This window comes from Eriocheir sinensis, unplaced genomic scaffold, assembly GCF_024679095.1.
Source record: "Eriocheir sinensis breed Jianghai 21 unplaced genomic scaffold, ASM2467909v1 Scaffold25, whole genome shotgun sequence".
NCBI classification, from domain to species: Eukaryota; Metazoa; Arthropoda; class Malacostraca; order Decapoda; family Varunidae; genus Eriocheir; species Eriocheir sinensis.
The window spans coordinates 1,038,109-1,065,302 of NW_026111554.1; the positions used below are offsets into that span (position 1 = coordinate 1,038,109).

Here is a 27,194-nt window from a genome sequence, read left to right on the forward strand (position 1 = left end):
TCAACTTGTTCGAACGCTCTGCCTAGTATTGGCTGTGGCCTCCCCCGCCACCTGCTCGTGCACTACCAGCCATGGCTGTACTTGCCCTCACCCATTTTAACTATTATGCTTCTCCAGCCAGACCACTTGTGTTAGTTACGCACCACAAGCCCCTAACGTACCTATCAAACTTTAAGCACAAAAACAATAGGTTGTTGAGGTGGTCTCTGTTTCAACAAAATTTCAATGTATCAGTCAAACATGTCAAGGGAAGTGATAATGTAATAATTGACGTCTTGTCAAGACCTACCTAAGGTAAAGAAAGGGGCTTTAAGTAGCCCCTTACCTCCCCTTGAGGTGCAGGCAACTGTTAGGGGTAAGTTGTTGAAAGGCATATTAGGTAACGAGGTGAGTACCTGTGAGAGGCTATAACTCCTCCCCTCCCTCGTTGGCTCCTTGCTTCACTATTTCTCGTATGTTTCAAATGTTCGTTCAGCGCCCAGTAGTAGGTTTCATTTCAGTTGACTAAACAATCGGACCCCCGAACCTCCTATACCCCGTGCCTTGCCTCAGCAGTTTAAGGCAGTCCTTTCAGGAACCACCGTAGCGAACACATCGCTGGTAACTTATTTGCTAGCGAGTCTGTGGACTGAACGGACTCTGGGGCACGCTTAGTGCCTCGTGACTGTGTCCGACTGTGTATCAGTCTGTGCCATTCAGTGCTTCTCGGCTTGTCCGATCAGCGCTTAGGCTCCGTTTAGTAGCGCTCTGGTAACGTGAATGTAACGTCGAGCCGGTATTGGACACTGAGACTTGTGTTTTAACTTTAAATACTAATTGCGAGTGTAGTAGGGTAAGGTGGGGTAAGTTGCCCCCCCTTAAGGAAGATTGCCTGTTGTAGCCACATTTTTTGCAATAGAATTTTGAAAAAAAGTTCTGTTGAAAGCTTAGGCTTAGGCCTATCTATGGTATATATATTATACTACTCATTACGATTGCCTTTATTATAATGACAATTTAAAAAAAAAATAAAGGGGGGTTCTTACCCCGCATGTGGGGTAAAACGCCCACTGGGTAGGCCTTTTACCCCACTCTGGTTTACAATAATAAGACTCACAGAAACATAAGGAAAATATTTTTCACATTATAAAAATATAAAATGTATTTCCTTTTTGAAAACTCTACCCTATAAATATTTCTTGATGCGAAACTTAGGAACTCGGATTTGTCTCCTAATGAACAGAATGTAAAACTAAACAATTAATTAATTTTCTAAAAGGTATCTCCTTCTTTTAGACTAGTAATATTAGACTAGCTTCCCTTTCTTTTGAATTTTTGTAACAAAAGGAACATCTACCTTCATGAAAAAGTGGAACTAAATATTCAGTTAATTTGATAAAATATGTCCTTTCTGTTGAATCTTGGTATCTGAAACAGTTAAAAACACAAACTTCCTTATAGTCTCAAACTCAAAAGTGTTCACTTATTTAAAACCTTTCAAAAACTTAAACAAATTCTATTTATAGCAATACTGTAATGGCTAATCAGACTCGCAGTTTTGACATGCATACAGATCCAGGCCTACTCCAGTTGTGCATTCTGCATGTGACCAATTTCTACAACCCCGACATTGGACCCATTTTTCTTAAGGTCTGCTATTAGCAAATGGTTCCCCACACACCAAACAAAGCCATTTACCAATTTGCTGATAATGGGGTACACGGCCCACATGTGGGGTAAAAGGCCTCCCTGTGGGCAACTTACCCCAAAGGCACAGGGGGCCTCTTACCCTGGCAACTCATATATACACAAAATGTCACCATCTTTCCTACAAGTAAGTAGGCAGAGTAAAATCACATGCAATATGGTCTAGACATCTCAGAGCAAGTATCCATAGCCATCAGGCTAACTCTACGGTTCTTTGTCGTTAATTAGGTATCATTCAATTCACTGAAAACTTACAAGAAATTAGTCAAAAAGAAGAAATGTCCCCTTGTGGCCAGAGCAACTGTCCATTGTTTACTCCAGTAGTTCCTGTGAGCACAGAGTTGGCGTTGCCTACTTGATCACGTGACTGCTTGAGAAAAGAAAGACAAAACCAAGGGGGGGCCTTCCACCCCAGTATAACAGCCCCGAGTTCGACCCATAACATCCTAGATACCTTAGGGCCATCACAGGTTGAAAAAATAAAAAAAAGGGGGAGGAAGAGGAAAAATAGTGACGCTAAGATTCCTCAACCTCAGAGTGTGTACAGCTGGGTTCGATTCCCTGCTGTTCCCTCTCTGTAAGCTGCCACCAGGAGGTTGTAATATGGCACAACCCCCAAAGCCTGTAAGTGAGGAACGGCAGTTCTATGAACCAGGTGGGGCGGAACTAAACTAACTGTTTAGTCCTTTTAGTCCCCAGACTCTCCCTGCCAAGGGGCAGGCCTGGCAACACTTGACTTTGACAACTGTCCCACCTGGTAGATAGTGTCCGTCGCTCCCCAGCTTACTATGGGTTGTTCCTTGAGGTAGATGGTATCCTCAGTCCCAAGTTTGGTAGTGTGGGGTCGTGGTTACCTTCGGAGGTCGTGGTGGGGGAGATTGCGAGACTGCACCGTAGGCTAGGAAGGCTGTATGCATTAATACAGGACATAGGCAGAAGACAATTTGCGAGACTGCACCGTAGGCGAGGAAGGCTGTATGCATTAATACAGGACATAGGCAGAAGACAATTTGCGAGACTGCACCGTAGGCTAGGAAGGCTGTATGCATTAGCTAATACAGGACATAGGCAGAAGACAATTTATTGATTTGCTTCCCAAGTTCCCTTCCCCCTAACAATAATCCTTACTCCCGATGGGAGTGTAGCATGTTTTGCTTAATACACAATTCAAAATATCCACCAAAAAAAAGAAAAAAAAACCCTACCTAGTATTTTGACTGAGGCTATGGACCTGGAGTCACAGGCTTAAGCCTCTTCCAGAAAAAGTCGTCTAGGGGTCTCTGGTTCTAACCATATCCTCACTAGACGAAGGAAGTGTAGCATGTATTGTTTACAAATGTGAAAACCTTTCTTCTAATCCCTAATATTCTTATTGACAAATGCTACACGCGAGAGAAATTAACCCATGTCGGGATATATCACAGGGCTACCGCCCGATTGGCTAGACACTCCGATTCCAACTGCTTCCACCGGCGTGCACACACACACAAAAATAAACTCATAACAAAAACCGGAAGAAAAGAGTAAGTGTGAGAGAAAGATCAGACTGTTACAGCTAAAGGGGGGGTGAGGTCACTGCTTTGCCCCTCGTCCACCAAGCGGGTGCCCCTTACCCGGTTAACACAATTTCCTTGGCTTGGTGGAGGCCTGCGAGCTACACACTATGTTGTTGTGCCGTGCCTAAAGGGGGGTTTCGGATCCGTTTCTACTCCCATCACCAGCCTGCTGGTCGGGGGGGGAAGCGGCAGGGACTGGACTGGCTCACCCTTACCTTGGCTGGCCGAGCGGTTAACTCGTGAGTCGTGACCTTTCCCCTGACGTGGCCACCTCAAGGTTCCAATACTTTTCCTTCTCGCCTTTCAGCTTGGTACAGTCATCAAAACATTTTTCGTTACCTTTTTGGTGTGATACAATTTGACACAGCGCACGATGATTTCTGGTATAAGCACTGGGGTATGGTGCAAAGTTGGTTGCCTTGCTGTGCTGCGTTGCCAGTTACTGGGGGCCCCCACTTAGCCTATGCGTATGTCGCAATACCAATTTATGTATTCCCCTCCTGATTCTGTGTTATATACTAGGCTATACGTAACTGCAGGGGAAAAAAAAAAGTTTACCTACGCAATAACCTGCAAAGAGAGGAATGGGGAGGAAGAGAGCGGAGAGGAGGCAGGGAGGCGTACCAACTTCCACACGCTTTCACGGCTGCCGTGCAAGTATTCGTTGCGGCCTATATCGGAGCCTTGGGTAACGAAACTTTTTTTTTGGTACCCATCAAAACATTGTTCGTTACCTTTAGGACGTGATACAATATTACACAGCACACAACGATTTCTGACATCACACCTGTGGTATGTTGCGGGGTTGGTTACCTTGCAGTGCGGTTGCCAGCTACCGCGGGCGTAGAGAATGCGCTCCATGAACCAGAATATGCTCTACAGAAGGAACTCAAACAACTACCCGTGTTAACACTAACACGATTATTTAGACTCCCAACAGACGACATTAGTTAGGTAAACAACCTGCAGACAAGATCCTCTCTCTCTCTCTCTCTCTCTCTCTCTCTCTTCAAGACCTCCTGGACAAGCTGCAGCAGCGCTTCGCTCCCGTTAAATGGCTTGCTAACAATGCCACTGGAATCTCCATTCATATAGCCAAGACCATCTACACACTGTTCCTGCGCTCTGTTGTTGACTACCTTTCTCCTGCGTTATGTCAGCTTCCACCATCATCACTTGAGCCACTTGAAAGATTCCAAAACAGGGTCATGAGATTTATTCTCGGTTGCTCAGTCTCTACCAGGGTTGTCAACATGCAGTCTGAGCTCAACCTGACACCCCTTGTGGACCGAATCTACACTAATGCCACCTACTTCACCGTAAAGTGTCTGCGCTTTCCCCACCTTGCACCTCACTACTCCAACGTCATCAGAGCAGCATTGGTCCCGAACGCACCAGGACACCTGATTCGACCGGGTGGCCGCAACCTCATCAAGAGGGTGTGTGCCACGCTAATCAGGCTCAACATTAATGTTCCTGCTGCAGACGTCGGCCCAACTCTCCCGCCTTGGCGTGTGCCTCTACCAGTTGTCTCCTACACTCCTGCCTCAAAAGCTGATCTTCCGGCCCTGCAGAAACAATTGGCCCTGGAGACGATCGCCAGTGTGGCCAATACTGTTCCTTCTGCTCCTCATCTCTACGTTGACGGATCCGTGCAGCCAGATGGGAGTGCAGCGTGTGCCGTGTTCTCTCCCACCATTGGCCCGCCAGGAGGTGGCAGGTATGCCGGCCGCAGACTCGCCAATGCGTCTAGTTCTACCTATTGTGAGCTTAATGGCCTCCTGGATGCCGTGACTCTTCTTATTCAGGAAAGACTGAATGGTGTGATTGCCTGCGACTCCAAGTCGGCGCTTCATGCGCTCTCCTCTCCGCGACCCGTGTGCCTCAGTGTAGTGAATAGGATACTTTATCAGTTAGCCATGGCCCGCGATTATTCTCTTGTGATAGTTTTTGTGTGGATACCCTCTCATGTTGGACTCGCTGGAAATGAAACTGCAGACAGCCTGGCAAAGGCTGCTTGTGCCTTACGCGATCCTAATGCGCCTGCCCCACTCTCTCTTCAATGCTATAGACGTGTATTGAACACTGCTTCACAGGCCTTAGTAGTGGAACGAAGAAACGCTGAACGAGGTGACAGTGTTTCTATACGACACTTTGAAAATTTTGTCAACTGTCCCCACAAGTACCGTCGCCTCGGCCTCATGGTGCGACGCCATAATGTAGTGAGTGCCAGACTGAGGCTGGGGTACCGACCGTTGTGGCAGGTGTCACCGGCGGTGGATGTGCCCCACCACTCCTCGTGCAGACTATGTGACCTTCCGGCAGCCAACACCATCAGCCACTACTGCTTAGATTGTACAGCTGTTCGACACCTGATGCCGCGGGGCCAAGATTTGATTGCTATTTGTAAATATTTGTTAAAAGATGACAATTTGGACGAGATTCTTGTGCAATATCCTCACTTTGGTGGGTACTGAAGGACTTTGTTTCTATGTTTTTGTGTGTGTGGGGGTATATGTGTGTGTGTGTGTGTGTGTGTGTGTGTGTGTGTGTGTGTGTGTGTGTGTGTGTGTGTGTGTGCTACCTATTGGATATCTTATTTCCAATGTAACTTTCGCATCTATATTTTGTCCATTTACCAATAATCTTGTGTCCTGCCTCCAAATTACTGTATACCACAACTTTTGTATACTTGTTTGACGCTCACGGCGTAATAAATTAATCAAATCAAATCTCTCTCTCTCTCTCTCTCTCTCAACCTAACGTCTCTTTCTCTTCTCTCTCTCTCTCTCTCTCTCTCTCTCTCTCTCTCTCTCTCTCTCTCTCAACCTAACGTCTTAAATATAATTTATTGTGCCAGGAGCTAGTAGTAGTATTCTGAAGTAAAAGTAGTAGTAGTAGTAGTAGTAGTGGTGGTGGTACGATCATATGTCTTTCTTACGGTTAATTTGTATGGCAGGAAAAGAAAACATTGTTCTCCAAGATGTTAAACATTACTTTTATTCAGTAGGGAGTGTAGCTACCCCCTGCTGCTAGGACACAGTTCAACCTTCGTGGCATGGATTCACACACTGTTTGAATCAATGCCTGACCAAAAGGACCTCTCATATCTTCCCATGCTGTCCTGGTATGAGCAATTACCCCTGCTCTGCTCCGGTCAGGGATGTCATGGAGGTGACGTCTCTTGCCAAGCTCTGCCCACACGTTTTCGATTGGGTTTAGGTCTGGTGATTTCGGAGGGTGTGGGACGAGGGTAATGAATGGATGGTCATGAAACCACTCCTTTACCACATTGCTGGTGTGAATGGGAGAGTTGTCCTGGAGCAGGTGGAATGGCATGTTGTCAGGGTAGAGTAAGGCTTGCACAGATGGAAGCAGGACCTCCTCTAGTATTTCCACATATCTACGCCCAGTGAAGCGGCCTGGACCAACATCTGCCAGCTCACCGACACCACCTGAGTGTATCCATCCAAATACCCGGCAGTAACTCGGCCACTTCTTCGGGTTCCAACAACATGCCTGCTGTCGTACCTGGAAAAGCACAGTGAGCATTGAGAGTCAACATGACTTAACTTAATAGTAACGTGATTTTTGTTTCTATTTTTGTTGGAATAGAGAGAGAGAGAGAGAGAGAGAGAGAGAGAGAGAGAGAGAGAGAGAAAGCTACACCATAGGTGCTGTGTCAGTAAAGGGCATTGTTATATGGCAACCACCCTACAAACCATTTCTCCCTGTAATTACACACACACACACACACACACACACACACACACACACACACTTACCGTTCGTTCTTGTGGCGCCATACTCTTGTCGTCGTTCTCTCATCAGTGGAAAAGGTCTTCTCGTCACAGAAGACAACGTTGTCCCAAAACGGGGCAGGCTTCTCTGCATATTCCAGTGCATACTCCATCCGGCGTTCTATGTCGAGGTCGGTCAGCTTCGGCTTCTTTGCTGGCACACGAGCGTGGAGATCCCGTTCGTGGTGGCGGTTTCTAATTGTCTCCGATGAGCAGGGCAATCCAGTTTGGTGACGGATAGCTGGGGCCGTAGTAAAAGGGGCATTATCTATGATGTTTGCGATCGCTGCGTCTTGAGCAGGCGTTGTGCAACGAGGCCTGCCTGCTCCAAGCTTATGCTTGGTATCTCCTGTTTCTATGTAGCGCTGTATCCAACGAACTACAGTTGGCTTGGACACGCCTAGTTCCCTGGCAATGTAGCCATTGCTGAAGCCCACTTCGTGGAGCGCGATGATCGATGAACGTGTCTTCTGTGAGGTCGCCATCTTCTGATGCAGATGTGTTTCGACAAAAAAACATAACGGTTCCCATTGTTAGTTTCGAAGCTTCATTCCATGCAGGCTTCATCTGTTTCGCTCCCAAGTATCATACTCATTTTTGTGCCAGCGAAACTTCCGGTGTATGTCTGTGGTGGCACAGATGTGTTATTTCAATACCAATCACCCCCCCTTCCCCCGTGGATTTACGGACCTTATGCATTGCATTTACTAACCTTTTGTTATATCTCATGTTGAAACGCATTCCGTGTTTGCTATTCACCTCATGCGTCCTGTTGCATCACTCTTACAATAAAGCGTTCGCATCAGTGCATGTGATCTTATATTACATATTGCCAATCATTGATATTTTGTCGCGAGTTACGTCTGCTGTTTCATATCCTAATGTAAAACATCCCGACATGGCACCCCCATTTCTTGGTTGGTTGCCTGGTCAAAGTTATATAGTCTTGCGTTGGATTACGAGTATTATCGGTATATTACACGGGTAGTCATAAGCTTTTTAAGTATATCGTACTATCAATTTATGTATCCCCAGTGCTGTGTTACATACTACGCTACACGTGACTGCAGAACACACACACACACACACACACACACACACACCTGTAAAGAGGGGGGAGGGAGAGGAGGGGTGGGTAGAGAAGGAGACGGGAAGGAGTACCAACCTCCACGCGTCATCCCGGCGGATGTGATAGTGTTCGATGCGAATATTTTCGGAGCCTAGGGTAACGATAAATTTTTTGATGGCTGTACATTAATCTATCCTTCCTCTGCCTTTCTGAGGTTGTCTTTTTGTATGTTAATTCTAAACTTAATTTTCCCTTATTTTCTAATAACGTATAAATATATATACAAAAATATACATACGAGTGGATTCATATCAGGGGTGCCAACTCAAGCTGTGGTTGGTATTTCTCGTTCTCTTCCCTTACCGACTTATGACATATTAACCTCTACGGGTATTGTTTTGGCTGAGGAGAAACTGGATCCGGTAAATAGCCATGGCCATGTACAAGGGATTATTCCCTATTTTCCCAGTTGGCTTTTAACTGGCTTCTGTGGTGTTGGTATGCCGGCAGGTACGTTACAACAGGGGGGCATCTTACCCCACCTTACCCTATTTGCTTCGCTTGCTTGTTTTGTGCTTTAGTGTTCGTTTTCACAGTGTCATGCGGGAGTACCGTGACTTATAACTTGGTGTGTGTGACTGCTGGGCACTGGAGTTACATTTAGTGTTTGTTTGTGTTGTGTCTTTTTGGTGGTGTTAACTTACGTCGCTGCATGGTAACTATTGTGTCGGGCTATAATTATTTCTACGTGTTTTGTTTTGCTAACACCGGTAGTCTGCTGCAGTGATGGGTATTTCTTGTTGTATTGTTGCAGACGTATCAGCCCTGTTATCTTAAGTTGTGGCATTGTTATTGGGTGCAATAATCTTTACGTTGCAAGAGGAGAGGGAACCCCCTTGCCTTCGATACCGTCTCTCGTACCGAGGCAGGCTCCTTTTGTTATTTTACTTTTGTTCCTTGGCGTGATTTATATCCGAGTGACTTAGTTATTTATATTAAAGTAATTGTCTATTTTAGCGTTTTCGTTTATTCCGTTGCGTGACTATACCTCTCGGGTATAGTATTGGTAGTCTCGGATTGGGAGGTTTTGGCCGCCTAACAATCGACAACTCTCGAGAGTCCTCGCACCACCTCTTCGTGGCGTGATTGGGGAGTCAACGAACCACGAGACTAACCTGACGAGTGGTTGATAATACCCTCGCGCTAACAGTCAACATTGATGATTTGGGAACAAATTCTTGGCAACAGATGCCGTTTTTTTGCATGAATGCTCGAATGTGCAATATGCTTTTGAGATTTTTCAGCTGCATTCTTTTTTTTTTTTATTAAGTTCAGTTGGAAAAACTCTTTCTACTGATGCATTACTGAACGGCAAAGACAGCATGGAGAGCAAAATTCCCCAAATCCTTAAAATCTCTCTCCCCTACTGCATCCTGATGGTGGCAGACTGTCATCCAAAACTTCTCTACAGTTTGATCACTTGGCCAGTTAACACTTCCAGTTCTCTGCCACTGTTCATCAAGGATACTAATATTTCCTGAAAATCTGTTCAGGAATGACCGTTCTAATAGCTTTGGGTTCCTGATGCTAAGAATTAACACGTTCCGTAGACAAAGCATCTAAACTGGGAAGAAGCTGCACATTAGAAGGCAGCCTGTTTCGAAGCTCTCGGAGGAGCTGCATTAAATACTGGCGACAGAAGGCCTTAATCCCATTGATGGTGTGTTCCTCCATGTCAGTTCGTGTCACTTCAAGGTTAAATTTGACCCCGAAGTCAACGGCACCCAGTGGCAAGTGGTTGGCTCATTCTCCATCTGTTGAGAGAGAAAGAGTGAGAGTGAGAGAGAGAGAGAGAGTGAGATAATCATTATTAACCAGACAATATAAGTATAACTATACAAACCTGCACATTAGCGGTAAATTCGGTATTCACCATAAACCGACCCATGCGCTGACGCATATCCCTTAATTTAGCAGCCGAAACCTGAAGGCAACAACCTCCATATCACGAGGGGAAGGGGCCGGCTACTAGTAACTTTGTGTGATGCTCTTAATGGTCAGCTTCGCCTGGTGAGTGTCTTAACACTAAACACCGTCCCTCATCTCTCTCTTATCTTTCTTTACTGGCTGTTTCTTCTCCTTGATGAGAAGTTCATCACTTTATACAACATCTCTTGATACCCTATACAATATCACTTGAACATAATTATTAGATATATGACCTGTCCATAATAAATAAAAAAATTGATACCCTATACCAATGCTGTCCAAACTTTTTCGCCTATTGTACCCTTTATTACCTTCTCCTCCTGTTACGTACCCCCCATGGCTGATGAAACTCAATTATATTATGTTATATTTATATTATATTATATTATATTATATTATATTTAGGTACACGTATATTACGCGTCCTTCATAAAGGTGCCCGTCCCTCCCTCTCTCTTTTCCTTCATAGAACATGGGAAGTTTCTTTAGTGTGTGTGTGTGTGTGTGTGTGTGTGTGTGTGTGTTCGTCACCGCCGAGTGGCTTAAAACTACCCACATGCTGTCCTGAAGACCACCCATCAACCCGGACTCTAGAGGAAGCCGTCCAAGCGAATCAAGAACGAGTTCCGGGGGGCAGCATGAGCCAATGCAAGATGGCGCCACTATAAAACACTCGCCTGCGCCAGAACGGGCTGGGCCGACCATCAGGCCCCACCTGGAAGAAGCCTTGGGCCGACCATCAGGCCCCACCGGGAAGATGCCTACCGGCGCAATAGGCAACAACGTAAAAAAAAAAAAAAAAATAAAATAAAAATCGTCTTTCCACGTACCCCTTTGATCAATACTGCGTACCCCCAGGGGTACGCGGACCCCAGTTTGGACAACACTGCCCTATACAATATCACTTGAACATAATTATTAGATATGTGACCTGTCCATAATAAAAAATAATAAAAATTGCAAGACCAACTATACTATACGCATGCCCGCGAGAGCACAGAGGGACGCATATGGTTTTAATGTAATGATAATATTAGGTCTCATTCCTGAGACATAATATCATATATAGAGACAACTAAGAAATATATATATTAATATCATATATGGAGACAACTAAGAAAAAGAAAAAAAGTATATATAACATATATATATATATATATATATATATATATATATATATATATATATATATATATATATATATATATATATATATATATATATATATATATATATATATATATATATATATATATATATATATATATATATATATATATATATATATATATATATATATATATATATATATATATATATATATATATATATATATATATATATATATATATATATATATATATATATATATATATATATATATATATAAACCTAGAAAATTTGACAATAAACAAAACTTACATCATAATTTGTGATGGATTCCCGAGTGGGGAATGTTCGCGGCATGAGTCTGCTCAGAAGAGACTGGTACGCCCAGCGCCGTATTAACCCGTTGCAGGGCTCCTAGGCTTCAAGCTTCTTTGGGCCCCTCGACATCCTCCTCCCCATTTCACGCTCTTTTCGTACAGTGTATAACACTGTATTACAAATGAAGTAATTAATGAAGTAACAAAGAAAATTATATCAGACAATCCTTAATTTGCATGAAGCAAAACAATACCAAAATACCTGTACTAAACTGTAATGTTTAAACATATATATATATATATATATATATATATATATATATATATATATATATATATATATATATATATATATATATATATATATATATATATATATATATATATATATATATATATATATATATATATATAACTTAAACGTTTTTCTCGTTAATCTCTCAATAAAATCATAACTCGTCCACTCAATAAAATCATAACTCGTCCAAAACAATGTTCAAATATAATTCCGGAGCACAGACAATTCTATATGCATTACTGCCAAAAGATTGAGCTTTTCATCTTTCAGAGTGGATCGCAGGCAATTCTTAATACGTTTCAGTGCAGAAAAAGAATTTTCTCCAGAAAAGTTTGACGAGAAATGACAAGTAAATACGTAAACATATGTACATTTTTGGAAAAATATCCTACATTTGATTGATTTGGTTTGAAGCATTCTCAATGCAATAAAGGTCCCCTTATTCTCATCTTTTTGACTAAGCCACACATCAGATTCAGGTTCATTCATGTACTCTTGGAAATGAACAATTTCCTCAGAAGCTGGTATTGAGGTCTTCTAGGTAGGTTTTCACCAGCCTCTGCCGCATCCCTCAGCTGGTCACCGTTTACCGAGGACATTTTTGAAAAGAAGCCAAATTGTCCAGAGACAGCATCAAATGCTTCCAGCCTCTTCTGAAGTGTTGTTAACAAGTGATCGATCATGGTAAGACACACTGTGACCCTAAGTTTCTCCCTCCTTGAAAAAGCAGTAGCCTACCTTCAGAATTGCCGTCATTTCGATTGAGCTTCACACTTGGTTTCTTTCTTTGGGTATCTTCTTTGTACACCGGATCATTTTCAAGACCAATTTTGATCTTCCTTTTTTCAAAGTTCTCAAAAGCATCTCTTAAACTGGCGACGTAATTATTCAATGAACCTAAAAGCTTCACGGCTTCGTTCAGGTCCATAACTGTGCTCTGCAGCTTTATGCTTGTCTGGTGAAACCTTTCCATGACGACAGACCAGAACACCAGCAAGATGCAATTATCCAAGGTATTCAACTTGGATAAAATTCCCCTTGTCTCGTGTCATGCTTGGCTATTTCATTCAGGTTTTCTGTAAAGTGCTCTAAGACCATCCTTATTTTTTTCATATCCACTGTAGAGTGCCTTTGAAGCATCTAGTGTTACTAAGGCGTTTGACAACAGGCAGGCCATCAAGGGCATTGACTAACAGTTCCCACCGATGAGTTGGCCGTGAAGAAGCAGTAGACATTCTGTACTAATTCAAAGAATTTGTAAGCAGCAGAAATGTCGTCCACAGCAGAATGGCCAACTAGGTTAAGGGAATGGACGAAGTAAGGAATTAAATCAGCAAGAGGATTCTTTTCCCAAATTCCTGCTTTCAATCCCGAGTATTTGCCACTCATGTTTGACGCATTATCATATGATTGGCCTCTACAGTCACTTCTTAATCTGATGGTTTTTTATAAAAAAAAAAGTGCAAATGCTATTCTCGAGCTCTGCAGCACCGTGAACTTTCATCTCAATAAGCTGCACAAACCTTTCAACAGGCTGACTATTAAGAACATATCGGAAAATGCAACACAGCTTGTCAGAGTGACTTACATCAGCGGTGGAGTCGACAGTAATTGAACAGTATTTAGCTGTCTTGATTTCCTCAGTAATAGTGCTCAGGACTTGCTTCCCTATAATAGCTATGAGCTGGTCACATGTAGTAGAAGACACGTAAGAAACTGACCCCTTCCCCTTGTTGCCATACTTTTCAAAGTTAGCAGTTACAAAGGGATCAGACTGGTAAAGCAATTCCAGTGTGCCAAGTTGCCATTGCTTGGTGACCTAATCGCCTGGTCATTACCTCGAAAGGCTAGACCTCTTTCAGCTAAGAATTTGATTGTAGCAACTACTCTTTCCAGCACAGATTTACTATAGCGCTTAGCTTGGCACTGCTCAATCAACAGTGAATTCACACCGCCAAATGCTTTTGCCCTTCGGCACAAGGTCATCGTAGCATCCCTGTTGGCTTTACTGTTCTCATGAGCCACCATTGGTTGTGTGGCATTTTTCCAGTCGCAGAAGCCACTTCTGGAGAAGGCACTATCTTCGGATGAAAACAGCTTGCATTGGAAGCAAAATGCTTTGCCTGTACTTGGGGAATTACAAAGCCAGTTTCTCTTCTGTTTGGCAAAGAACAGTAAAACATGAAATTGTTAAAATATCTTTTATTGTTTTCCATCTACTTGAAGAGTTCATAATGCTTGCAGTTTCATTGAGGCAGTCACCGCTTTCCTTCCTGCACCAGTAATCACGCATCTCCTCTCGCCACAAACCAATATCACACTCATAAGTAAGGTCTGCAACTGATAACAAACCCTGAGTTGATGGGAAAGTTGGAATGGAGCCCGGTTGAGTCGATTCGGTTGATTTGAGCTGTTTGGCCTTAGATTCTGATGTATGGAAATCATCCTGGAGTGAGCTTGGATTGGTAGTCTTAGTACTCAAACTAGCTGATGGATGGTTGTCGTCATCACTGGGCTGCCTACTTCAGGGGTTGAGTCAGCATCAGACACTGCTGAGGCTGCAGAGTTGTTGTCACATTCATTTGCACGGACACCCACTCCAAACAGTGTCTGCTGTCCTTTTCTTTCACTTCGCAGTCTCTTCTTTTCCTTTTCTCTTCTGATATCCAGACTTGTGTTTTGATGGAACCCCAGACATTCTTCTGCCCTAAAATGGGGGGGCACGTGCCCCCCATAGTTCCACCACTGCATGGGTCCCTGTTTGTGATGGGCGTGGACCCCTGCTCTTGGTGGGCCCCTAGGCTTCAGCCTCGTCAGCCTTATGGATAATACGGCACTGGGTACAACGACGTGAGATCCTCCAGTAGCTTGCTGACGTTGTAGTGGTCTGACTCAAATAACTTGTTGACCCTGTTGACCTGAGATACTAGAGGCTGCAGGAACGCTAGATACGCCTTATTTGCAGGATCTGCATGCATCTGATGCAACAGCTGCGCTGCATAGCTCTTGCCATCATCCTAATCTGGATTTAATGACGTAAATCGTTAATTCATGGAACTATAAGTGTACTGACTCATATTAAACTAGCAACTACTCATGACAGTCTTTTAACATAACCCTTAAACATTATTGCTCTGTCTACGTATATCCGCTAAGCAGACAAAAACTCGTAATTACAAAGTTTTATCCGAGCAAGTGTGGCTCAAAGCACAGCAATCACACAGTGTGGGAGTAACGTTCTGAACACACACACACACGTGATGGTACACATAGGAGCGTACACACACACAGGGCACACATGCACAACCCCCCCCCCCCACACACACCCACCCACACCCACACACGTGATGGTACACATAGGAGCATACACACACACAGGGCACACATGCACAACCCCCCCCACACACCCACACACACCCACACACGTGATGGTACACATAGGAGCATACACACACACAGGGCACACATGCACAACCCCACCCCCCCGACACACACACAAACACACGTGCTAGTATACGCATAGGAGTATACACACCCACTTATACCCACCCACACCCACCCACCCACAAACACACGTGCTGGTACACATAGGAGTATACACAAGGGCTCACACACACACACACACACACACACACACACACACACACACATCGTGACTACACGTGTGCACTATTATAGCAATTATCATATATTTAGAAAACTGTTCACTCTAGATATACGACTCACCTCTAAGTGTAACTTCAGTTTATCACATGGTCGAACATCCTCGTCACACACGGTGCAATCGCCAGCCATCAGTTTATCATACTGGTCGAACATCCTCGTCACACACGGTGCAATCGCCAGCCATCAGTTTATCATACTGGTCGAACATCCTCGTCACACACGGTGCAATCGCCAGCCATCAGTTTATCATACTGGTCGAACATCCTCGTCACACACGGTGCAATCGCCAGCCATCAGTTTATCATACTGGTCGAACATCCTCGTCACACACGGTGCAATCGCCAGCCATCGGGTGTTTGCCAGCTGGAATATCTTCAGCGGCTGTTCCCCTACGTTGATGGTGGAGAAGAGGCTCGCATATTTCTGCTGGCGGAGTGGGCTGTGGGAGGAGTGCACCTGTATTCGTTCAGATACTAGGAACTCCTGGTGATCGGGGAGATTTTTCATGGCATACGATGAACAGAGTTGTAACGAGTGGCATATACATTTAATGTGCGTCACTTGGGGATTTATTTCTTTGAATTTAGTGATAAGTTTCTCTGTCCTGCCCTCGTGTTACACCCGTCTGTCGCCAGACCCATACATTTTGTTGGCTCCAGATTGTGATGTTTTTGAAAAAATCTAGTAATTTGTCTATTATGCCCTGGGAAGTGACGTTTTCTAGTTCCACTGGAGTGCCTAGACCGAGGAATGATGTGACTTTTTTTTAAGCTTGGGTAACGGATGACAACACAGTTTCTTTTTGCTTGTTATATCCGCGCTTTCATCTATAATTAGTGAAGATGCACTATCACCTATGTCCTCAAACAGCTCTTCTAACATGTATGGTCCAAGCACGTTGTTATAAGTGCCGTGTTCATGCAAGTGATCAATAGTTTTCATGCTTGAGTGGCACGCAATGTGCGCAGATAATTTCAGTTCACATATCCTTATAGTATTATTCACTGTCACCTTCTTGATACCTGTATCAAGCAGCGTTCTTGCGGCGGAGAAGGGAAGGGCGTTTTTCTTGTGTTTCTTCGTTGAGCAGTGGTCTTTCAGATCCGAAAGGTGGGCCCGTAGCACTGTTTTACAAAATCTGCAAGCAGCCTTTGTGTCATCACCTGGCACACCGGTGATCTACTCTTTCATTCCCTCTTCTTTCACCCACTCTTTACAGTATCTTCTCCCACACTTCGCCGCTTTGCCCGTCTTTTGTTCCTGATCCACCCTCCATTGATGACCTTCCTTCAGTGTTTCCCGGCTAAAACTGAAGTCGTCTTCGGAGAACTGAGTGCTAAGGACTCGTCACTATTTTTGGGTGGGGTCACACAGGTGACCTAGTTGACTCAGCTATCCCAGGGGACTCCGAAGATGCCAGAACAACTATGTCGACTTTTCTATTTTTTTAAGTTAGATTTTCAACGCCTGGCGAAAAAAAAAACTGACACTTTTGACAGCATTGAGAGTGTATCGCCTTTCATTATCACACTTTTGACAGCATTGAGAGTGTATCGCCTTTCATTATCACACTTTTGACAGCATTGAGAGTGTGTGGTGCCCCGAGGGCTGCGACACCACTCGTGTCATCATCATCTTCACCGGCAATATTTTCCGATGACAACAGCGGTATCGACCGCTAAAACACAACACGGACTCCAAGACATGATTGTCCCCACACGCACTGTTCATTTACCAACCTATACACAATTGTAATTGCCCATTAACGCACCCGCTTATCTCTCTAAGCCAAAAACACAATCAACCGCGGCCAAAACACGATCAACCGCGGAACAAAATGTTATGAAAACAAAGCGGCGTCACCGCGTGAATTAAGCATGTCGGTTAGGTAGATTATTGTATGAGCTCGGTGTGAGTTTGATGTATGACTCACACGCCTGACGTATTACCCTCGCGATGTCTGTATGTATGTCTGCCTATATAAGAAGCATTTATTCAGGCTTGACCTCAGATCAACCAGCACTCTGTTCGTTGCTGGACACTCAGTTGTCCTTCCCTAGACAACATGGGTAGAACATTCATCGTTGCTACTGTGAGTATGGAGTGAAGAATTACCATAGAGGAAAGCGTATCTAACATATCTATTGTGTTCTATTATCTTAGTTTTACTTAGGATTATATTTCTATGATACTTTATTGTGCGAGTTTTTACTCAATATTATACCAGTGTTAACGTCAGTAACCAATAGTGAAAGAAAACCTGAAGACTCATTGAGTCTAGTAAGCCAGTCGCTGGTTTAAACAATATTTTTACCCTCTGTAATATTAAGTAGTATTAAGGTAGAATAAAATACATATAAGAAAGGCGACACCGTTTCATCACCCCATTTACGAACTCCTTTAAATACTCCTAAAGTACTAGAATTTTAAGTCAAGTGTCACTAGTACAAACAGTGTGTCGTCTCCCCTGTGTGACCCGGGATTGCGGGTTACAACATTGGTGTCAGGTGTGGGGTGGTGAAACATGTGGTGAAACTTGTGGTGAAACTTGCGATTTATATTGGTTTATATTGGTATTGTACTGGTGTATGTCCACATCCGAAAGCGAGGGAGAAGACAGTTATTCTTGGAATTACGGGAATAAGACTTTAGAGTTAAAAATGCCAGACGAAGGCAAGAACCCTCCCCCCAAAAAAGAAGATGGAAAATCGATCACCCTTGCCCATGATGATCTTGTCACGCTACTTGCCGTCATACCTTGAATGATTTTAGTAGAGTGCAGGGACTCTTATATTTTTGTGGTGGAGAAGAAAAAAGTAGCAAAGCACCAAACCTCCCATGCCATAAGCTAGCAAAGAAATGGATAGAGGATATTGAAAGCCGGACACAGGCAAATTGGGACACTACCGGAAAGATTGAGTTAGCCAAACAATATGCCCTGGGAGCAGCGCGCGATCATCTCCTCGGTTGTATCACTAGATGTGGACAGGATTGGGAAAAAGTAAAGGAAGACTTCCTACGTGTGTTTCCCACAGTAAGGATCTTTTCGGTCCTCCAGAAAGAATTGGGAGAGGCAAAACGGCGGACAGGAGAAAACATCCGCACCTTCCTCATCCGCCTGGAGACATTGAGAGACGAGTTGATCGCTCTCAAGCCTGACAATGCCAGTTTGCTAACTGAGATAACCGCTTTACGGCTCAGAGAGGCTTTCCCTCCGGCCCTCTTACTCATCCTAACGGAGGAAGAAAAGGGGGACCCACAGAAGGTATTAAAGAAAGGGTATGAGTATATTAAAGCTTATCCAGAGTCGAAGCTATCCGATGCCGATATCGCCAAAGAAATAAAAGTGCTGAACGTCTGTTCCACCCAGGCATCCGGACCCAAACATGTCTCACAAGCCCGTCCTCCACACCCTCCAGGCCAGTCACGTTACCCGATACCCCAAAGGGGAGGACGGCACGCCACGCCACCTACATGTTATGCTTGTGGGTATGTAGGACACATGGCTCGCGATTGCACATATGGAAGGCAGTATAGGGGTGCCTACCACCCACCAACGGGCTCTCGGTACCCTCAGTACCAGCCCACTCGAAACCGGCGTCAGCCTGTCTCGCCTTGCGCTGCCTGGCGCCCGGAGTACACGGCCGGTCCCTCACCCCGTAGCTCCTGGGTCAACCCTGACCACGAGAAGAACAAAAAAAAAAAAACGACCCCAGAGTAGCTGCGGCAGTCCACGGCCCTACCAACGCCCTCACGTTGAGATTGTGCGTAGGCGCTAATGCACAACAGGAGATGGTTTACGCAAGGCTAGACACAGGAGCAGGAGCGTCCCTACTAGAAGAAGATTTATTTAGGAAAGTAGGCGGGAAGATGATAGTTACAGAACCTCTCCATACAAGGGGTAGATCGGACTCAATCCCTAATAAAGGAATAGCCGAAGTAGTAGTAGACTTTGGGCACGGAGAAATTATAGAAAAGTTTGTAGTAATATCACAAGGTATAGTGTTACCAACAGCAGTTTTGTTGGGCCTAGAATTTATGTGGAGACAAATGTGGTAGCTGCACCGCTGGCCACACCTGGGCAGTTTAGTGTAATGGTGGGCGCCTACCCAGTGGAAGTTCATTCCTGGCTGCGGACGATATGAGCCCGTACCCAGAAGATTGACTAACCGACCTTAAACCTACTTTAGACGAGATGGAGGAAGTACCAGTGAAAGCATACGCTATTAACGTGGCGTCCTTGCTACCAGGCACGGCAGGGTATGTCACTCTGGAGGCAGAGATTGGCAGAGCCCAGCAAGCCTTATTTCTCCCAAGGTCCAATGATATCCCTTCTTCATTTTTATTTCCGGGTTAGTAACCTTAACTCCTAACGTCAAACAAACCAAAGGCAAATTCATCATTCCCTATGCTAACCCAACTGAAGAAACTATTGAGATGCCAACAGGTGAAGTGATGGGACACATTTATTCTTGTCACTCAGAATACTATCAATCATCGACTAATGAATGTGTAGCGGCTGTCACAAAACAGCTACAAAGCCGCCTGTCACCCAGTCAAGTAAGCAGATGGTACTCGATAAGCTGATAGACGAGCTATTTTACCTCACAACGGAAAATTGCTGTCTGAAGGGCTTAACCTGCAAGTATCCTGATGTGTTTGCTCTAAAAACGAGCCACTCACTATTACCCCCTATTATGTTCACACTTTAAGGCTAATAAATGACAAGCCTATATATAAAAAGCCATACCCAATACCAGTAAAATATCATAAAGAAATAGAGATTCAGCTCAAGGACCTTGAGGCCCAGGGTATTATACGCCCTAGTGCGTCACCCTACAGCGCACCTCTAGTCCCTGTTGCTAAAAAGGATGGTGGAGTCAGACTTTGTCTCGACTTCCGCGCTTTGAACGATGAATTGATTGATGACAAACATCCACTCCCTAACATTAACCTCATTTTGCAACAGTTAGGGGAAAGTAAAGTATTCACCTCCCTTGATTTGCGCCAGGGCTACCACCAAGTCCCATTGGCAGAGGAATCTAAACACTTGACAGCCTTCACGACACCTTATGGCCTCTATGAATTCACTACAGTCCCCTTTAAATTAAAAACAGCACCTGCAGCCTATCAACGGATCATGAATCAAGTTCTCATAGGTCTGACAGGAAGAATTGTACATGTATACCTTGATGATTTGATAGTACAAGGGAAAGACATGGACCATCACCTAAAGAACCTCCATGCCGTCTTGGACAGACTGCAGAAGGCTCACCTGTCCTTAAGACTAGATAAGTGTTCCTTTTTCAAAGAGCAAGTAGATTATCTGGGTCACATTGTTAGTGCTTCTGGCTTGAAGCCTCAGCCCTCAAAGGTACAGGCGGTGCAACAACTCACTCCTCCGAAAACAGTCAAAGAACTTCAAGGTTTCCTGGGATTGGTTAACTTTTATAGGAAATTCATTAAAGACTTTGCCAAGATAGCATCCCCACTTAATAATTTACTCAAAGGGAGGAAAGTAACCAAGAATGATAAGACACATCTGGAGTGGAATGAAGAGGCATTGCATGCATTTAGCACACTAAAGAACAGTCTAACGACTGACATTGTTTTAGCCTTTCCGGATTTCCGGAAGCCCTTCAATCTCACCACAGATGCGTCAGATAAGGCAATAGGTGGTGTGTTGCAACAAAAGGATGAAAATGGTAGTTTACGTCCCATAGCATATTTTAGTAGAACCCTGAATGGAGCAGAACGTAACTACTCAGCGGTAGAGAGAGAGAAGCTTTAGCAGTCATCTATGGCCTCAGTACTAATCGACCCCTTATCTTGGGTTATAGGATACACATCCTGTCGGACCATAGACCACTGACTTGGCTGTTAAAAAGCACAGTACCTAGCAGCAGGATTGCACGCTGGCAGACACTTCTAGGAGAATTTGACTTTAGTATTGATTATCTCCCAGGCTCCAGCAACATGGTAGCAGATTTTTTGTCAAGGATTAGGAATCAGGAGAGTGACGTGATAGAAGGCGAATTGGATGCTCGAATTATGTCTGTCACCCTTACGGGTGGACAGGACATGTCTGTCGCCTCTCCGGAGGGACATGACAAACAGGATAAGTTTCTCCATTGGAGTCTTGCTGGACTCATGGAGCACCAGGATCGCGATCCTGAACTGAGAGAATTGAAGCATGCTTTTGAACAAACCACCGGTGGTAACGTACATGAGAGAGATGAGAGAAAGGTTGCAGAGAGGAGCAATGTAACGTTAAATGCAGCTAAGAGGCACTTCAAAAAACTGCCTCTTAGTGAAGTGACTGTAGAGAACGGCATTCTCTACCGCGATGTTTGCGATGAATACAACAAGCAGAAAAGACTGGTTATCGTTCCACCAAGCTACATTCCTAACGCGTTAGCTTTGGCGCATTCCATGCTACCTGCAGGGCATGGAGGCACTAAGGTTACGTTGGCACGCTGTCGCAAGTTTGCGTACTGGCCGGGAATGAAGGCGGACGTGGAGCAATATGTCAGATCTTGTCCTGTCTGTTGTCGGTTTAAGAAGAGGGGATCCCAGCCAGCTCCACTTATGAGGTATCCAGAGGTTGGCCAACCGTTTGACAGAGTCCATATGGATATTGTCGGACCTTTGTCTGTTTCAGACGAAGGCTATAGGTATGTACTGACAGTGATAGACGTCCTGTCACGCTTCTTGGTAGCAACCCTCCTTCGTACGAAGGCAGCCAAGGAAGTGGCAGCTGCGTTCTACAAGAACGTAGTCTGTGTACACAGCATCCCGCCGATTCTAGTCACGGATCAAGGAAAGGAGTTCGTCAACACTCTCTTACGAGAGTTGACTCAGTTGTTACAGATTGATCATCTAAGGACAACTCCTTATCACCCGTCTGCAAACGGTGTGATAGAAAGGCCTAATGGCACCTTAATAAATATCTTGAGAACTTTGTGCGAGGACAATCGCGGTATCTGGGACCAAATGCTTCCGGTTGCAACACACGCCTACAACACTGCCTACCACCGTGTTCTGAAAGATTCACCAATTTTATTGCTTTTCTCTCGGGACCAAAATGTGACTATTGAAGTGCTTGAGAATATACTCCAACCTTGTTATGATGTTGACAGCTATTAAGCATTTACTTCTAGTGTCGCAGCGGACCTATAAACTATGTCAGACCAATATAGATATAGGATGGCAGGAGTCAGAAAGAATGTTTAGGAAATCCAAACCCAAACAGGTGGTAGTAGGAGATCGGGTCTACTTAAGGCATGTATGTACAAAGGGCGAACCAAAGAAGCTCCAGCCCTTGTTCAATGGACCTTTTAGGGTGCTAGAAAAAATAAGCCCTGTAGTCTTACGACTGCGTCAGGTTAGAGGTGGTAAGATCAAGACAGTTCACACAAATAATGTTCAGGTCGTTCACGAGGACTCTCTTGGCTTCCATGACTCTCCTAATGTCAGGCGTGCATACCCTCTCCCTGATCAAGTAGTAGAAGTGGACCCACTCCCCATGACTTATTCCCCCGAGGAGCCGCTGCCATTGTCCTTTCCAGCTCCTTCCGAGCTCTCCTCACCGGCTCCTGTCTCCTCAGATGCTTCAGAGGTCCCCTCATTGGTTCCCTCAGCTCCTTCAGAGCCCTGTGTCAGTCGCTCATTACGCTCCAATACGGTACCCCCTTCTCTCCCCAATGTAATGGACCGCCCTCTTGAGTATCGCCAACGACCAACGAACTGATGCCCCCTATAATTACAGATCCTGGGTGTTGCCCTCTCCTTGTCTTCCCTTGATCCCTCCCGGGAGCAACCCATTCGTCCCGGCCTCGTCTTCTCCCCAGTCTTTAAGATGCTGTTGACAGGACGGTACTATGTTGTCCCCGTCGTCATCAAGACGGACGACATCCAACGTCCTCTCATCAACGTGGCAAATCTAACAGCGGAAGTTTCATGGTCGATTGAACATATGAATCAATCGTTCCCTACTGTTGGTCTACTCAGGCGCACTCTAGACTCTTTTCACATTGAGTTTGAGAAGTTATTCAAAGATCTTAACAGCTTTCTGTCGGCTATGAGTGGTAGAGATGGAAGCCCATTTCGGACTCGCCAGAAGCGAGGGGCCGTGGATTTCCTTGGCTCGGTAGCAAACCTCCTTTTCGGTACGGCCACTCAGGCCCAAATAGATGTGATACACGGGAAGCTCTCCCAGCTCTACACTCTGTCCACAGAAGAGAGACGTCAACTTAACCTCCATCAGGAAGTCCTCAACGCCACAGTTCGGGACCTCCGTCATGTTCATTCTGCCATCTCCCGTCTAGAGTCCGCCTCGGCTTTGGCCTCAGCTATTATCCGTCAGTTCTCGCTAAATACCTTGCAAATTGAAGGGGAAATGCGTATTTTGGAGACTATCCTTCTCATTCAGTTGGCACTTAGTGACCTAAATCATGATACTCTGAATCTCAAGCTTGGCCTTCAGCAGCTGTCCCAAACGCAGGTTTCCCCTCTCCTCCTTCCAAATGATGTACTATTTCGTGTGCTCAGCAATGCGTCACTCCATTATCCAGGCTTACTTTTCCCTGCAGCACATGAATATTTAGCATTGTATAGAGATGTCTCTAGGGTTATTTCTAAAGGTACGCTTTCCTCAGGAACCCTTCACTTCTACTTACAAATCCCCATGAAAGGGGATCCCTCTGACGTGTTCGATGTGTTTAAAATGGACGCGTTGCCTTTTCATCTTGATGGCACGCCATATTTTCTGCACACCGACACGCTTTCCACTTACCTTGCGGTTTCTGAAGACCGCACTATATGCTCTTAGACTCCTTGGACCGCTGTACTAAACACCACCTGCTCTATGTATGTCCCCTGTCGCCCCTGTCTACTCGACTTCTGTCCGGCGCTGCGAGATCGCTCTCTTCTCGATCGCCCAGACGCCCTCTCGCTGTGTTCTAAGTCTCTCTCAGAGTCTTCCCCGGTCTTCATCCCGTCTCCTGCGGGCTGGGTCTTCGCTACCGATACTCCCCAGGTGGTCACCATGGTCTGCCCGGACAGCCCGGTCTCCAAATACAGGCAGACCATCAACGGGACGGTCTCCTCAGCCTCGGTATGGGCTGGTGCCCACTCCGACGCCTTCAGCCTCCCTGCCTCTGCTATTATGGACGGTGACGCCCCGCTGACGGTTCATCGCGCCCCGTTCCACATCGGACGTGACGTGGTCTCATCGCTCCTGGCCAAGACTCCCCTTGGCCCCTTCCCCTCCCCGCCGCCGTCGCCCGGGTCGTCTCTGGCCCCCCCGCTGGACCTCCCTCCAGCACTTCACGCGCTCCAGGACTCCGTCTCTCCGGTCCCCGCCTTCGACCCCTTCCTCCCTTGGTGGGGTGGCTGCTCCTCCTCGGCGTCGTCTTCGTCGCCGGTGGGTGGCCTTATTCTGTCTCTTCAGGTCCCGTCTCTCGCAGGCCTCCTCCCCCACGATCCCGCCATCCCCGTATTGGCCCTCCATGGTCGTCCGCCGGGCGGAACGCTTCGTGCCACGAGGACGTGGCGTGATTTTAACGGGGGGTATGGTGCCCGAGGGCTGCGACACCACTCGTGTCATCATCATCTTCACCGGCAATATTTTCCGATGACAACAGCGGTATCGACCGCTAAAACACAACACGGACTCCAAGACATGATTGTCCCCACACGCACTGTTCATTTACCAACCTATACACAATTGTAATTGCCCATTAACGCACCGGCTTATCTCTAAGCCAAAACACAATCAACCGCGGCCAAAACACGATCAACCGCGGAACAAAATGTTATGAAAACAAAGCGGCGTCACCGCGTGAATTAAGCATGTCGGTTAGGTAGATTATTGTATGAGCTCGGTGTGAGTTTGATGTATGACTCACACGCCTGACGTATTACCCTCGCGATGTCTGTATGTATGTCTGCCTATATAAGAAGCATTTATTCAGGCTTGACCTCAGATCAACCAGCACTCTGTTCGTTGCTGGACACTCAGTTGTCCTTCCCTAGACAATATGGGTAGAACATTCATCGTTGCTACTGTGAGTATGGAGTGAAGAATTACCATAGAGGAAAGCGTATCTAACATATCTATTGTGTTCTATTATCTTAGTTTTACTTAGGATTATATTTCTATGATACTTTATTGTGCGAGTTTTTACTCAATATTATACCAGTGTTAACGTCAGTAACCAATAGTGAAAGAAAACCTGAAGACTCATTGAGTCTAGTAAGCCAGTCGCTGGTTTAAACAATATTTTTACCCTCTGTAATATTAAGTAGTATTAAGGTAGAATAAAATACATATAAGAAAGGCGACACCGTTTCATCACCCCATTTACGAACTCCTTTAAATACTCCTAAAGTACTAGAATTTTAAGTCAAGTGTCACTAGTACAAACAGTGTGTCGTCTCCCCTGTGTGACCCGGGATTGCGGGTTACAACAAGTGTATCGCCTTTCATTATCACACTTTTGACAGCATTGAGAGTGTATCGCCTTTCATTATCACACTTTTGACAGCATTGAGAGTGTATCGCCTTTCATTACCACACTTTTGACAGCATTGAGAGTGTATCGCCTTTCATTACCACACTTTTGACAGCATTGAGAGTGTATCGCCTTTCATTATCACACTTTTGACAGCATTGAGAGTGTATCGCCTTTCATTATCACACTTTTGACAGCATTGAGAGTGTATCGCCTTTCATTATCACACTTTTGACAGCATTGAGAGTGTATCGCCTTTCATTACCACACTTTTGACAGCATTGAGAGTGTATCGCCTTTCATTACCACACTTTTGACAGCATTGAGAGTGTATCGCCTTTCATTATCACACTTTTGACAGCATTGAGAGTGTATCGCCTTTCATTATCACACTTTGACAGCATTGAGAGTGTATCGCCTTTCATTATCACACTTTTGACAGCATTGAGAGTGTATCGCCTTTCATTATCACACTTTTGACAGCATTGAGAGTGTATCGCCTTTCATTATCACACTTTTGACAGCATTGAGAGTGTATCGCCTTTCATTATCACACTTTTGACAGCATTGAGAGTGTATCGCCTTTCATTATCACACTTTTGACAGCATTGAGAGTGTATCGCCTTTCATTATCACACTTTTGACAGCATTGAGAGTGTATCGCCTTTCATTATCACACTTTTGACAGCATTGAGAGTGTATCGCCTTTCATTACCACACTTTTGACAGCATTGAGAGTGTATCGCCTTTCATTATCACACTTTTGACAGCATTGAGAGTGTATCGCCTTTCATTATCACACTTTTGACAGCATTGAGAGTGTATCGCCTTTCATTATCACACTTTACTTTTCACGACTCAGGAGTTTATTATGTCCGCATATCATGTGAAAATTCACTTCCGGAAGTCGTAGTGCAGGTGACCATAACTGACAGGAGAATAAGCCCTCCCCTCTTGCCCTGACGTGAGCAAGGACAAGGAGAGGGAAAGGGAAGGGAGACGGAGAGGGAAGGGGGAGACAGGGGCAAGTGGGCTGACTCAGGTGGCCTGACTCAGGCTGTGAGGGCGGGCAAGGATCATCATTAACAGCTGAGTGTGAACATTATTATAATTAGCATCTGAGTGCGAACATTCTTCTTGTCGCTCGCCAGTCAACAACATGTTTTATAAATCATGACCTCGAAGATCA

General features: G+C 45.0%; 1 protein-coding gene across 1 annotated transcript; it reads right to left on the bottom strand.

The window, feature by feature from the left end:
* Positions 1-6,379: 6,379 nt before the first annotated feature.
* Positions 6,380-8,123, bottom strand: LOC126991191 (uncharacterized). Its single transcript, XM_050849961.1, has 3 exons — positions 7,028-8,123; positions 6,689-6,773; positions 6,380-6,436 (listed from the first exon to the last, which is right to left on the bottom strand). Exons 1-3 carry the CDS (start codon positions 7,525-7,527, stop codon positions 6,380-6,382), a joined length of 642 nt encoding a protein of 213 aa, XP_050705918.1. The 5' UTR covers positions 7,528-8,123.
* Between the last annotated feature and the right edge of the window lie 19,071 nt (positions 8,124-27,194).

Bases quoted from the DNA above. Each gene is read 5' to 3' on its own strand.
- LOC126991191 (XM_050849961.1), bottom strand. From the start codon at position 7,527: ATGGCGACCTCACAGAAGACACGTTCATCGATCATCGCGCTCCACGAA. The intron at 6,774-7,027 runs GTAAGTGTGTGT...GTGCTTTTCCAG, and splicing joins TGGCGCCACAAGAACGAACG to GTACGACAGCAGGCATGTTG. The intron at 6,437-6,688 runs GTGAGCTGGCAG...ACGTGTGGGCAG, and splicing joins GATACACTCAGGTGGTGTCG to AGCTTGGCAAGAGACGTCAC.